Source organism: Macrotis lagotis, chromosome 1 (assembly GCF_037893015.1).
Source record: "Macrotis lagotis isolate mMagLag1 chromosome 1, bilby.v1.9.chrom.fasta, whole genome shotgun sequence".
Lineage (NCBI taxonomy): Eukaryota > Metazoa > Chordata > Mammalia > Peramelemorphia > Peramelidae > Macrotis > Macrotis lagotis.
The window spans coordinates 87,695,547-87,710,313 of NC_133658.1; the positions used below are offsets into that span (position 1 = coordinate 87,695,547).

The 14,767-nt window shown below is 35.0% G+C and overlaps 1 protein-coding gene across 2 annotated transcripts in view; it reads right to left on the reverse strand.

The window, feature by feature from the left end:
* Positions 1 to 14,767, reverse strand: part of SOS1 (SOS Ras/Rac guanine nucleotide exchange factor 1) — a 180,315-nt gene that overhangs the window by 104,711 nt on the left and 60,837 nt on the right. For both annotated transcript variants that reach the window (XM_074204280.1, XM_074204271.1), the window contains exon 2: positions 1,864 to 1,989. In XM_074204280.1, the coding sequence (XP_074060381.1) occupies positions 1,864 to 1,989 (126 nt within the window). The remainder of the gene's footprint in view (positions 1 to 1,863; positions 1,990 to 14,767) is intronic.

Genomic DNA, 14,767 nt, shown 5'->3' on the forward strand with positions numbered 1-14,767 from the left:
GCACCATAGCACAAAGCTACTATTTAAGTAACAATTTACTTAAAAAACAAAATATGGAACCAGACAAGTAAAAGCTTAATAGCTTAGGTCAACAAGCATTTTTAAAATTTTTATTTATTTTTAATTTTACAATTTTTTCCCTAATCTCACTTCCCTCCCAATACCCCCCACAGAAGGCAGTCTGTTAGTCTTTATATTGATTCCATGGTATACATGGATCTAAGTTGAATGTGATGAGAGAGAAATCATATCCTTAAGGAAGAAAAATAAAATATAAGATAGCAAAATCACATAATAAGATACCCCCCCCCCCCCCGCCTAAATTGAAGGTAATAGTCTTTGGTCTTTTTTCAAACTCCACAATACTTTCCCTGGATACAGATGGTATTCTCCATCGAAGATACGCCCAAAATTGTGCCTGAATGTTGCACTGATGGAATGAGCAATTTCATTAAGGTTGGTCATCAATCACCCCCATGTTGCTGTTAGAGTGTACAGTGTTCTTCTGGTTCTGCCCCTCTTGCTCAGCTTCAGTGCATGCAAATCCTTGCAGGCTTCCCTGAATTCCCATTCCCTCCTGATTTCTAATAGAACAATAGTGTTCCATCACATACATATACCAGTTTCTTAAGCCATTCCCCAATTGATAGACATTAACTAGATTTCCAATTCTTTTGACTGCTATGAATATTTTTGTTCAAGTGATGTTTTTGCCCTTTTTCATAATCTCTTCAGGGTATTGGTCTAGTAGTGGTATTGCTGGATCAAAGGGTATGCACATTTTTGTTGCCCTTTGGGCATAATTCCAAATTGCTTTCCAGAAAGGTTGGATGAGTTCACAGCTCTACCAACAATGTATTAGTGTCTCAGATTTCCCATATCCCTTCCAACACTGATCGTTGTCCTTTCTGGTCATATTGGCCAGTCTGAGAGGTATGAGGTGGTACATCAGAGATGTTAATTTGCATTTCTCTAATAAGTAGTGATTTAGAGCAATTTTTCATATGACTATGGATTGCCTTTGCATATCCTTTGACCATTTGTCAACTGGGGAATGGCTTGTTTTATAAAATTTGACTCTGTTCTCTTGTATATTTTAGAAATGAGTCCTTTGTAAGACATGATAGTTGTAAAAATTGTTTCCCAGTTTACTACATTTCTTTTGATCTTGTTACAGTGGTTTTGCCTGTGAAAAAGCCTTTTAATTTAATGGAATCAAAATTATGTAGTTTGTTTTTAATGATGTTCTCCATCTTTCCCTTGGTCATATATGGCTTCCCTTTCCAAAGATCTGACAGGTAAACTATTCCTTGATCTTCTAGTTTGCTTATAATATTTCAACAAGTATTTTTTAAAAATAAAATTTATTTTAGTGAACAAGCATCAACATATGTATGCAATGGTCCCCCTCCCCTCCCCACATGAAAAATGAAAATGAAAATGAAAACTCTTATAGCAATTATGCAATTATTTGTCAAACAAAATTCCTGTTTTGATTATGTCCAAAAAAATACATGACTCAGAATATTCTAACTCTGAATTTATCACTTCTCTACCAGGACGAGGGTAGCATACTTCATTGGTTCTGTAGAAATCAGAAATCTGTCTAATCTAAAGGTTAAATAGATCCATCCTTTATTTTGGGGGCTGCTAGGTGGCACAGTGAATAGAGCACTAGCCTGGAGTCAGGAGGATCTGAGTTCAAATTTGACATCAGACACTTAATGATTACCTAGCTGTGTGTGACCTTGGGCAAGCCACTTAACCCCACTGCCTTACAAAAACAAAACAAAAAAAGTCTATCTAAGCCCCAATGACATTACAACACCCCCACACACACACACACACAAAAAATTATCATACCTCAACATCTAAAACACTTCGGGGTTGAGCTTGGCACAGCATACTTAACAGCTGTAGAATTAACTCTTCAACATACTGGAGAGCATCCTCATTTGATGCAAGTGTAGGATGGACTTGCATCTGGACCTACAACCACAAAGAAATATAATTAAGTTATGCAATTGTCTTTTGGTTCCTATTAGGCTCTAGTGAGAAATAAAGGGATTAAATTTGAAGTCACTGTTCAGAGAGATACAGAAATTTGATAAATGTCATAAAAATAAATTTTAAAGTAAAACAGGTAATTGCATACATACAAAATAAGATATTACCAACTGGTTATTTTCTGCTTATTATTCGATTTTTAAAATTAAAAATAATTTAAAGCAAAAACATGCTTTCTTTGGTACATGCTTGTTAACTTGAAATTATTTTGTATTCATGATATACACAGACACATATCTAGCCTCTTAGAATATAAACCCCCTGGAGATTAGGGAATATTTCTATCTTCATCTTTATATCCCAGTGCCCAGTATAATTCCTTAAAACTAATAATGTATAATAAATATTTGCTGATTGTTTTTCTAAATCAACCCTTCCAACACTATCATCATTTGTTCATCAACTTCATCATTTCTTATCTTGCCAATGTACTAAGAGTGAGGTCAAACCTTAACTTTGTCTGCATTTCTCTTTATTAGAATGATTTAATATGGTGGTGAATTTTTTGTAATTTTTCTTTTGCTTAGCTATTAAAACTCTTCAAAATCTGGTCCTTTCCTACCTTTCCAGTCTTCTTACACTTTACTTGGTGTCTGTATAACCCAGGGATACTGACTGACCTCCTTACTGTTCCTTCAATAAAACACTCCACCTCTGGGCTCCAGGTATTTTCAGGTGCTGTTCCCATGCCTGGAATTAATCCCTTCTCCTCCTTTCTGCCTCCCATCTTCTATAAGAAGCCTTTCTCTAGTGCAGTCTTCCCGCCCCCCAAATCCCCCACTCCATTATTTCCAGTTTCTTGTTTGTTCAGAATTGTCTGGAAGTTGTCTGCCCAATTAGACTGTGAGCTCCCTGAGGGCAAGATGTCTCATGCCTTTCTTTGTATCTAGAGCAACAGGTTCCAATTTCTTTCCTTTCCTACCCATTTATACCCAAACTCAGTTTCAGGTCATTTCAGAGTAGCCCTACTGACCACAGATCTCTCTGTTTCAGTTTTTCTCATCCCTAAAATGAAGACATGTCTTTAGCTCCAAGGGTTGTTATGAAAATAAAATGAGATAATATTTGTAAGATGCTTTGCAAACTTTAAAGAACTTTGTGTAACAGTTAGCTATTAATATATAATGTTGCTGCTACTGCTGCTGTTAGGTATAAGTGGTAGAGTGAAGCCTTCCCTAAGTATAATATTCAAAATTGGGTCTTAGAGCACTATTTCATACAGTTCCTGAAATGACATTTAAATTATGTTTTATGGTTTGCAAAGTTCTTTCCTAACAACAAATTAATGGAGGGACTCACTGCCATTTTTCCTCCATTTTACAAGTAAGGAAACTGAACCTCTTAAAGGTGAAGTGCTTTGCCCATAATGATATAGCTAACCACTATCTGAGATAACTGAGGCAGAGAGCAAGGATCTGCCCAAGGTTACATGTCTTGGCTGTGCCAGAAGGCAAAATCTGAACCCAGGGCTGCTTGCCTCCGGGCTCAGCAATCTACCTACTGCACTCCTTTTCTGAGGAGGAATTTGAATTGAGAAACAGGGCAGAATGAGGGCTATAACAGCCTGTGCCATTTTTATTTTAAATATAATCTGTTACCTTTTTTCCACATTTTCCTCAAAACTTCTTTTGTGCGTTCATGCCTTCCTACTCCCTCAAGTGCCAGTTACCCCCCAGAAGTTTCAACTCCCCTCTCAAGGTAGGACAAGCAGTCCTTTCAAGTACGGAATCTCCTAGAAAACATCCAGAGCAAAGTCCCCATATCTCCCTTCAAAGAACATCTTTCTTCACTCAAAGGAACATTCATCAGTAGAATGAATCCCATTCCCATCACTAAAAAAAGGCCTTCTTTCTCTCCTCCTTTCTTTTCAATTCTTTCCCCCTCCTGAGAGTAGATCATAGATCATATACTTCTTACAGCTAAGACTACAACATATAGTTAACTCAAGAGATTTTAAAAAATACAATTATGTGAAACTGCAAAACTTCTGAACAGAGAAAAAATAATATACCCATGATAAGTAGGAATGAGTAGGAAAAAAAACTTTTATGCTAAATTTTTCTAATAAGGTTCTATTTATCCAAGATAAATAAAACACACACACACACACACACACACACACACACACCCCAATCTAATACACAAAGGATATAAACTGTTTTTAAAAGAAATGCAAAGTATTTCCACTCAGCCAAAATAATGCTTCAAAACACTAATAATAAGAAAAATGCAAATCAAAATTACTCTGAGGTTTTTACTTCATACCTTGATAACTGGCAAAGACTCAAAAAGGGTAATAGTAATTCTGAAGGGGTTGTGGAATGAGGAAAATGAATACATTGTTAGTAGAGCTATATGAAATGGAACAATTATTTAAAAAAACAATTGGGACTATGCAAATAAAATGACCAAAATGTCTAAACCTTTTGAACCACAAACTTCCATGACTGGGCTTATACCCAAAGGAAAATATTGATAAGAATAAAAGTCCCCTATAAATAACAAAATGTTTATAGTAGCACTTTTTGGGGTAGAAAAGAATTTGAAATAAAAGGATGGCTAGTGATCTGCAAATGGCTAAACAAATTATAGAAAATGAATGTGACAGAATATTACTATGTCAAAAGTGATGATGAATACAGAGAAGCATAGAAAGAGCTACAAGAACTGATTCAGAGCTAGCCATCACAATAAGAATTAATAACCACAGTTAACATTTGTAGAGCACTTATGCTTCAGGCACTTTATAATTATCTCCTCTTATCCTCCTAACAGCCTAGGGAGGAAGGTATTATAATTAATCCCCATTTTACAGAGGGGAAAACTGAAGCCCAAGAAGGTTAAGTGAATTTTCCAAATTAACAAGCTGGTAAATCACAGAGGTAAGACCTGAACTCACATTCTCTGAATGTAAAGCCACTATTGTTTCCAAATAGAACAAAATAAAAATCTTTGATAATGAATACAAAACCTAATAACAGTTTCTTTTGCAAAAACAATCATTAGAAAACTTGGTTGGCAAAGTAGATAAAAATAACTTTCAATTTTCAACTTTCCATTAACCTCTTGCTTCTACTATGGCAATTGATGCAATAGAGCTGGGGTTCTTAAACCAGTAGAGTAGACTAAGAATTTAAATAATTTTTTTGATAACTAAATTGGTTTCTGCTATAATATGCAATTATCTTATTTATTTTGTGCATTTAAAAACATTCTGAGAAGGGTTCCAAATTCTTCACCAGAATGCCAAAAGAGTCCATGATCCAAAAAAAGTTAATAATTCCTGCTATAGACATATTTCTAATAGGGGTTTTGAAGTAATAGTGCAGGGTAATTTGTTAGACCTTTTGTGCATTGTTTGAAAAAAAAATCAAAAGATTACTGAATGTTTATATGTCAATTCCTAGCTGTTGGAGACATATGAATCCTTTAAGTGTACTTAGGAATCCCTTGGGTAAACAGGATAAGAAATCACTATGTTGAATTCTAATGAAACTTTAATAGTCTTTTCTATCTAATGGCACTCTCACAAATGATTTGAAAGGCTTCTAGATGCAACAATGTCTGGGTGGGTTCCAGGATCAGAAGTGGACTAAGCCACAAATATAAAAGGAGAATTTGGAACTGAACTGGTAGGATTAAGCTATGTACCATAAAGAAAAAATTTAAATGCTCCAATTTGCTCTCAGGATGATTGTTTTAGCTCAATGTCCTAAAAACTTATTTGTCTGTTTCTTTGAAGAATAAGCAATGAGACAAATGAACTATTTTTAAATAAAGAAAACAAATATCTTAGAGATAATTTCTTTATCAAAGCTTTTCTGAACTATCAAGGACAAAGTAAAAATTTTTTGACTTTCCCCTATCTGGATGATTTGGGAATGTTTATTGACTTGCCTTTTGATGGGGGGAGGGGGGAAGAAACTATTTTTGTGATTCCTAAATAAGAAGTGTTTCTTCCCCAAAATATAAGAAATTTCAAATAAAAAAAAGCAATTCAAATTTTAATTAGTAAAGTAACTTTCAAAAAGAAAGTTACTTATTAGCAATTAAAACTAATTATAGCTAGGATAGTGAAGGTTCAACTAACTATATATGAACATAACCTTCAATTTGGGGTTTAAAATTTTTTTCTAAAGTCAATATTCATCCTATGTTAAATAATGTTTGTGTGTTCATATATATATGTGTGTATATATATGTATGTATGTATATGTGTATATTGCCTTTTATGATTAGGTTTCACATACAACTCAGCAAGACAGGATAAAGTATCATCTCCATTTAAGAAATTAGAAAATTGAAGCTCAGATGATTTTGATTTGACCATAGTCCCAGGGTCAGGAATAAACTAGAAAAACAATCTAGACTTTTGGATCCCAAGTACTGTACCTTTAATATCAGATTTTCTCCAAGTTTGACCACTTTATGGTTTAAGGAATAACAACAGAAAACAAAAATATTGACCAGGAGTCTGGGAGTATTTTGTCTTATGGGAAAAATAACAGATAAATGAAAACTTGACTAATCTGGAATTAAACAGAGGAAATTAAATGTACTTTTATATCAAACAAATATAAAAAGTATTTGTTATAATGTAGATTCTTAAAATCATTAATCTTAAAAAGACAATACTTCTAGAATATTTACCCAAAGACCCAATAAACATTGCATACAACTCCAGGATTACAGAAACCATAATTTGGAAAACACTACTCTTTGTCAAATCTATAGAATTTTCATCAGTGTTATGTTTTTAAAGTACAATTTAGCATTTATCAGAGACCATTTTAGAAAGCACAGGGATGAGGACTTATGCACATTTTTAAAAAGATCAGAAACACCTTCACAATTCAATCCAAGGTCTATAGATGACATACAAAAGAAACATTAAATTATAGGAAATAAACTCATTAACCAAAGAAATATACTACTTTTAGCAGGTTTTAACTGTGCACTGAGAATGAAAAACTACTCCTATCCACTGCCCTCAATATATCCAGGCAACCTCAGAGATGCTATACATTCTTTATTTAATAACTTTTCTCCAGTAAACTAAGCATCAGAATTATGACCAATCAATAAACATTTTATTAAGTACTGCGAGGTACTGTGAGAAGCCCTAGAGATAGAAAGAAAAAAAAGATAAAAAGAATTAAACAATCCCTCACCCTCAAGAGATTACATTTAATTGGGAGTGGGGAAGGGAAGCAAATCAGCATTGTCACTGGTACCAGAAAGGACACGTCAATCAATTCCCCTACGGGTCCATTCAGCAACCATTACAGTGATTTTCCTAACTAAAATACTCCAATCATCAACCCTCAATATGCTATTTTGAGGGGATATGCTGAACAAGGTCAAGCCCAGAGCTGACCATTTAATTTTCAGTATGAGCATTTATATCTCAAATATCAGTAAATATTACAAATTATGGGTTAATTTTGTTGTTGATTGTCAAGACCAATTCAAACTGAAATGATTTTTGAAACTATAAATTAACATTAGCTATTTCTTATTGTATTTGTATTTATTTTGTTAAGCATTTCCCAACTAAATTTTATCTGGTCCAGGTAATGACTGGGACTAGTCTTGGGTATGACACCTCCAGGTTAGACTTTGGGGAAGGGAAGGGAAGGAAAAAACAAGCTCACCTTGTGTGAGCCTCTGAAGCACTGGCCACATTGTTCATGTCAAATTATCTTTTCCAAAAAGACTATTTTATGGAGCACTCACATGGGGATGGAGAAGAGAGGGGGAGTCTGGGGGGGGGGGGGGGGGGGGGGGGGAGCGGTGTCAGGAAAAGCAATATAAGGACACTTCCAGATGCAGTGCAGGACTGACCAGCATGTTGTAAGTAAGCAAGATAGAATGGAAGCTGCTCAAAGGAAATGTGAGATATATAAGACACCACCCACAAAGTGTCTGATCAGCCCCAGTATGACTTGTAAGCTTGTCTCTAACACAGTGATGTCAGTTTGGTCCTCATTGCAGATTAGGGACAACAAACTTTTGAGTGAGATACTCTGCTAATTAATGCCTTTACAACTATTTTCATCTGATCCTAGCAATAGCTCTTGGAGGGAAATGCTGTTTTTACACTCATTTTACAGTAGAGAAAACTGAGGCAATCAGCACTTAAGCAATTTTCCCAGGGTCACCCAGTAAGTAATCCTGATCAAAATTTAGGGCCTCCTGATTCCAGGCCCAGTTCCGGATCCACTGTGCTACCTAGTTGGCTCAAGAAAATGAGGAAGAAAATGTTCACAATGTAGATTAAACCTGAAAATGTGTCCTGCTTTGTTTTTGTTTTTAGAAAGCTGGATGTTCAACATTTAACAGAACCCTCCAGATTGTCACCTCCCTTAAAGGGTGCTAGAAGGCACAAACTATTTCACTTTCAATTTGGGACATAGTTATCATTACACTGAAAGGTCCCTGAGGGCAAAGTATCTCTTTAGTATTTCTTTGCAACCCCAGTTTTTAACTTAGTATCTGAATGACATTCACTTACATTAAAAAGAAAAAACTTCATAATTTATTAAAAACATTAAAATACCAAAAGTTATTCACAAAATTAACATAAATATCACTTTAAAAAATGTTGGAATTAATCCTCCTCCTTCAATTCTATCAAACTTTTAAATTACAAATCAGTCCACAAACTCTCCAGGTTGCATCTCTGCAACCTATTCCACAGAACTTTTTCTAACAGATCACAGAATCACCCAACCCCTGTAATCTCATTCCGGCTCTGGATTCCTTCTGTTGACCCTCCAAGGAAGAGGAGCAGGACATGGAGGCCTTCAGTTCTCTCCAGGCTGCACCACTGACCAGGCTCCATGAGACTCCTCTTCCAATCCCTCTCCTGGCTTTTTCGGCTTTTATCTACATGGTTGTAATAGAGATTGCTTTCCCCCATTAAAATGTAAGATCCTTGAAGGGAGAGACTGCTTTTCTTCCTGCTGTATTGGTACTCCCAACCCTCAGCATAATATCTGTCACATAGGAGAGCACATGCTTAAAGAGTGCTGACTTTTAATATCATACAAATTATTCTCAAAAATTGAGAAAACGCCAGATTTCTTATGAGGCAAATATAGTCCTGATACCTAAACCAGGTTCACATAAAGCACAGGAGAACAACAGACCAATATTAGTAATATCATTAGTGAATATCAATGCAAAAATAAAATCCTATCACTTGCAAGTCATGATATCACCTTCCTGATGTCAAGGTCCTCTTCAAGAAGGAAGGACAAACTGATTCTGTTTTGGTCCCCTGAGGGTCTTCTCCCAGACTGATTTTTTTAAGACTATGCAAAAAAGAACATTCTTTGCCTCATACCTAGACTTAATCACTGATTGGTTGTTGCCTATGTCAAACTGAGACCTGGGAAGGACCTTAGCTGAAAAAAAAAGCCCAGTCTCCCACAGCATCCAAGGTCATTTCCAGTTATCCTGATCCATATCTGACCACTAGACTCAGATGTCTTTGGAGGAGAGAGTAAAGCTGGTGATTGCATGGCCTTCCCTCACTTAAATCCAATTCACTTGCAAGTCATAACATCTTCCTGATATCATAAAATGTATGAGTATTTGAGAATGAATATATGAATATTTGAGAATGACAGACAAGGTACAAACAATAATAGCCTGGACATTTTTAAATCATCAGTGGATAATTTCATGACTAGAACAAGTCCTAGGAACTTGTGCAGTTTCCAATTTACAAACGTTCAAATTAAATACTCATGCCTAGAGCCCACCTCCAAATCTCTGTTGTGAAAAGCTGCTTAGCTACTACACCTACCCAGCTTTCAATATCATTGTTGAAGAGGTTGCTTCTACCACAATTTCCCCTAAAATTACCCAAAGGAGTTGTTCAATAGTTATAATTTATAGTTTCTTGGACTGCTAGTGTTAAACTTAGCTAGTTTAGTACTCAAGTAGTTCAGAATGGCTATAATAGTTTAAATAGACTTTCGTGGACTAGTTTGCCATATTCATGGCATAGATATTATGAGAAAATAATTCCAAAAAACTGATTCATCAACTTTTTGGGAAATAAAATTCATCAAATAACTCAGAGATTATATATGTTCTGATCATAATCTTAAGTATCTTTAGCTGTGTTGTGTAGTTACTGATACTGTAATGCTAGAAATGAATTTAGGATAGTACTAAGCTAACTATTTTACAGAGTGTAGGAGAGCAGTGGGGGGATTTGTGTTGGATTAAAAATAAGGCTGATATTACAATATCAGACTCCCACATAACATCTTTAAAAAATTACTCAGTAGAAACATTGAGATAACTAAGGATATAAATTGGTGACTGAATACAATATAGCTCAAGACACATTACAGTTATTCACTAATTAAGGAAATTAATCAATAGTTGAGAGTTGGGGGTGGGGAAGACTTACCATATCATAAAATCATAGAATCTCAGAATTGGAAGGGACTTCAGGTCACAAGACCACAGCTCATTTAGGCCAGACTATATTTGGACAAAACTTTTCATGGAAATGACTACATTATTGAAACTCAACAGAAGGCAGTGATGGGGAGATTGCTAGAGTTGAATGAGATGGGGTGGGAAATGATGGACTAAGAATTTTAGTGGTCACCCTTACCAATGAAGTAAGATTGTTTGTACCCTTTTAATATATGAAAATGAAGATTAGAAAAGTCTTATTAAAATTAGATTAGAAAAGTGTCTTTATTAAATGTCTTTTATTTATATTAAAAATCAAAATGCCAAAAAAGGCAGAAGATTAGGTTTTGGTTTACCTATGTTTTGAAAAGTTCACAGAATTGATTACTTCCAGAAGAAACCTTAAACTTAAGGATTTTAAACTATATGTAGTTTAAGTAATAGGGCAGCTAGTGATGCATGAAGAGAAGGTCAGGCCTGGAATTAGGAAGGCTCATCTTTCTGAGTTCAAACCTGACCTCAGACACTAACTCTATAACCCTAAGTCATTTAACCCTCTTTGCCTCAGTTCCTCACCTGTAAAATGAGCTGGAGAAGTAAATAGCAGACAACTCCAGTATCTTTACCAAGAAAATCCTAAATGGAGTCACAAAGAGTCAGGCACAACTAAAATGACTAAGCAACAACAACAAAGTTTATGTTCCCACAGGTTCATTTATGTTTATCTCTTTTTGTGTTCCTAGTGCTCAGCACATGGACTGAAATATAGTAGGTATGTTATAAATGTTTGCTGGTTGATTGACTGACTTCCTACTTCACTCTTCTAAGCTCAGCTCAAACAGCATCTTCCCATGAGGCTTTCTCCGCCCCCCCCCCAATTCCCTGTTATCTCCCTCTTCCAATTACTGGGCACTTATTTTACAGACATTTGGAACACAACCCTTTGTGAAAGTGTCACCTCCCTTGATAGAATAGAGGTGTCTTACAGGTCAGGGATTCTTTCATATTTGTGTTTGTATCTCTGGCCTGGGTCAATGCCTACTTCTGGTATAGAACTGTCAAATACGAGTTCATTTTAGTTGTTTCCATTTTGTTTTCCTGATTCCGTGTTCTTCAGTTCATTAAAATAGTTGCAAGTTTCTATCTTTTTATGTACAAAGGCTCTTGTGGAACAATAATATTCAACTGCAGTCATATAACAATCTATTCAACCTCACTTTGTTTCTAGTTTTTTGCTACCAGAAAAAAAATGCTACTTTGTATATTTTAGTATATTAAGCATATGAGATTTTTTTTTCTGTCTTTGAGATTCAGAATGGGGTTACTGGTTTGGGGATGTGAACAATTTAGTAACTTTCTGATTCTGGGGCAGACTGCAAATGTGCTGATGCAGAAAGAGAAGAGCAGAGAACAGTTAGTTCCAATTTAGCTGGATTATAGAATATGCTAAGGAAAATATAAGGAGAAATTAAGTTCTCTTGACTAGCTACAAAAAGTATTTAACTCAGAATGAACCTGGACTATACTATTTTAGATCAAAATTACCACTTGTGACAATGTTTCTATAGAAAAAAAAGTATTCCAAAACTTTAAGAATTTTAAGAGTAACATTGAAAAGAAATGTGACAAGGTATAGGGAGCACAGCTTACCAGTAGCAGCAGATATAAAATTGTGCTACAAAGCCATAATCACTAAAATGAATTGAACTAGATTAATCAGTTGTATAGAATAGGTAACATAATATTCAAAAGCAAATACACATAGAAACATAGTATGCAATAAACAGGAAGACCCAAAATACCGGAGAGGGGGACACATAATTTGACAAAAGTCCAGGCAGAAATTAGATACAGACTTAACTTTTCAAGTCATTTGCCAAGTTTAACCCTAAATGATACATGGCTTATACACAAAAAGGTTAAACCTTCAGATCTACAAATAAGGGAAGAGTTCAGGACTATACATGATAGAAAGGATCACAGAAAATAAAATGTACAAGTAATTACATAAAATTTAAAAGTTTTTGTACAAAAAAACTCCAATGAAGTTTTAAATTAGAATGAAAATGGGAAAAAATCCTTGAAGCAAATTTCTTGGATAAAGATTTCATAACCTAGATGTATAAGAAATTGATCAAAAAATTTAATACCAAGAGTCATTTTCCAATAAATAAATGTTAAACAATAAGAACAGTTTTCAAAGAAGTAACATGAAAAAATGCTTTAAATCACTAATAGGGAACTGAAAATTAGACCAACTCTGAAGTTCCATCTCATGCCCATCATAATGGCAAAAATAATAAAAGGAATGGTTGTGAATAAACTAGTACATTTGTGCACAAAGCTGTGAATTGATTCTGTCATTCTGGAAATTTGGAATTAAACACAAAAAAGGTAATTAAAGTTTGCTTATCCTTTGTCACAGCTGCTAAAAATCAAAGAAATAGGAAAGAGAAAAATAATCTATTAGAAAAAAAAATATATATATATATATATATTTCTTTTCTTGGTTGTCAATAACTAGAAACTAGGGGGAGCTCACCAGTTGGGGAGTGACTAAACAAACTGTGGTATATAAATGAAATTATTGTGCCAAAGGAAATGATCAAATGAACAGTCATTACAATGATGGCATTATAGAGAAAAACAATTTAAGCTTTAGAACTCTGATTAATACAATGGCAAATCAAGATTTAAAAGAGTGAAGATGAAGTATACTACTTACTTCCTGCCAGAGATGTGATGGACTTAAAATGCAAAATGGTCAGTGTGAAAATTTCTTTTGCTAAACTATGCATATTTGTTATGAGAGTTTGAGGGGTATGAGGGTTTTGCATGGGAGGGTCAATTGCTGTAGGAGAGATAACAAATGCTTGTAAAAATAAATACTAAAAAGGAAAAACCTGTCCTAAATTACAATTTGTAATGTGAATTACCAATGTCACAAATACAAAAATATCCCTTGTTTGTAATGAGATTGAATACTTGGAAGCAATTTTAGCCACTTCTATGTTACAGGGCACCCAGAATCCAAAAGAAAGTTAAAAATCCAAACAAAAGAACCTAATATTTATTGACCTATGGAGATCCTGGCTCTAGGCTGCTAAAGTTTACTCAATCCTTAACAGTCAGCCTGAGCCATGAAGCAGAGCTGCTCTAACTGCTGGTGCTGAGCCAGAGAACTAAAGAACTGAAGGAGTGGGGCAGGTGACCAGGACAGGACACTGTGTTGATGGGGAGGCTGTGGAACATTTCACAAAATCTGAGAAAAGAGCACAACATCCAGCTGGGACAAGTTCTGAACAACCAAAGTCAGTTGGGGCAGAGTAGACTGGTGAACTGTAAAATGCTTGGCAAGAGAAGAAGCTGGGATGCTTTGAGATTCAGTCCCCAGGGAAACCAGAGGGGAGGGAGTCAGGAAGTGAGTGATAGAAAAAAACAAGGGATGGGAGGAAAGACTGAAAGTACCAAAGATATGGAGGAAAAAATATCAAAGACCTTGAACAGATACTTATTTACAGGAAAATAAGTAACAACAGAAGGAATATGGGTAACAGCAAGTACAGGCAAGTGAATAAAAACTGCAAAAAAAGAAGGAAAATGATACAACCTTGGATGAAATCCTGTGTAACTTGAAGAGAACACAGAACCAAAACACACTATTCCTGAGTAGTTTAAAAGATAAATGAGAATTAAAAAGAGTAGAATTGTGTCCTGCACAGTAAAGAAAAAGAGAAACAAACAAAAAAAAATTAAAAGAAAATATGTTCCCTACAGTAAAGCATATTGATCTTGAAGAGAATATGTATTGAGACAACTTAAGGATCATAGGTTTTTCAGAAGAACATGATAGGTCAGAAAACTTTAGCACCATAATGAAGGCCAAAATCCACAAATAGTCTCCAGAAAAATAGTTCAAGACTACAAATTCCAAGATACATAAGTCAAACTTAACAATTCAGAAGAATAAGTTCTTCAAGTCATCATGAGAAAGACCTTCAAAAGCAAAGGGACCATACCAACTAGAGAAATAAAGAAGTAAGGGAATGTGTTTTGAAGAGCAATGGAGCTCAGGATGCAGACCAGAGTGATCTATCCTTTAAATCAGAGTTTAATCTTGCAGGACAAAAGACAGACATTGAACAATAAAGCATTTGAAATAATTTTGGAAAGAACTAAAACTGAAGAAATTGTTTTCTTCTCTCAAATTCCAAATAGAAATGCAGGAGGAGTGAATAAATAAATGCACCTGGCAAGGACA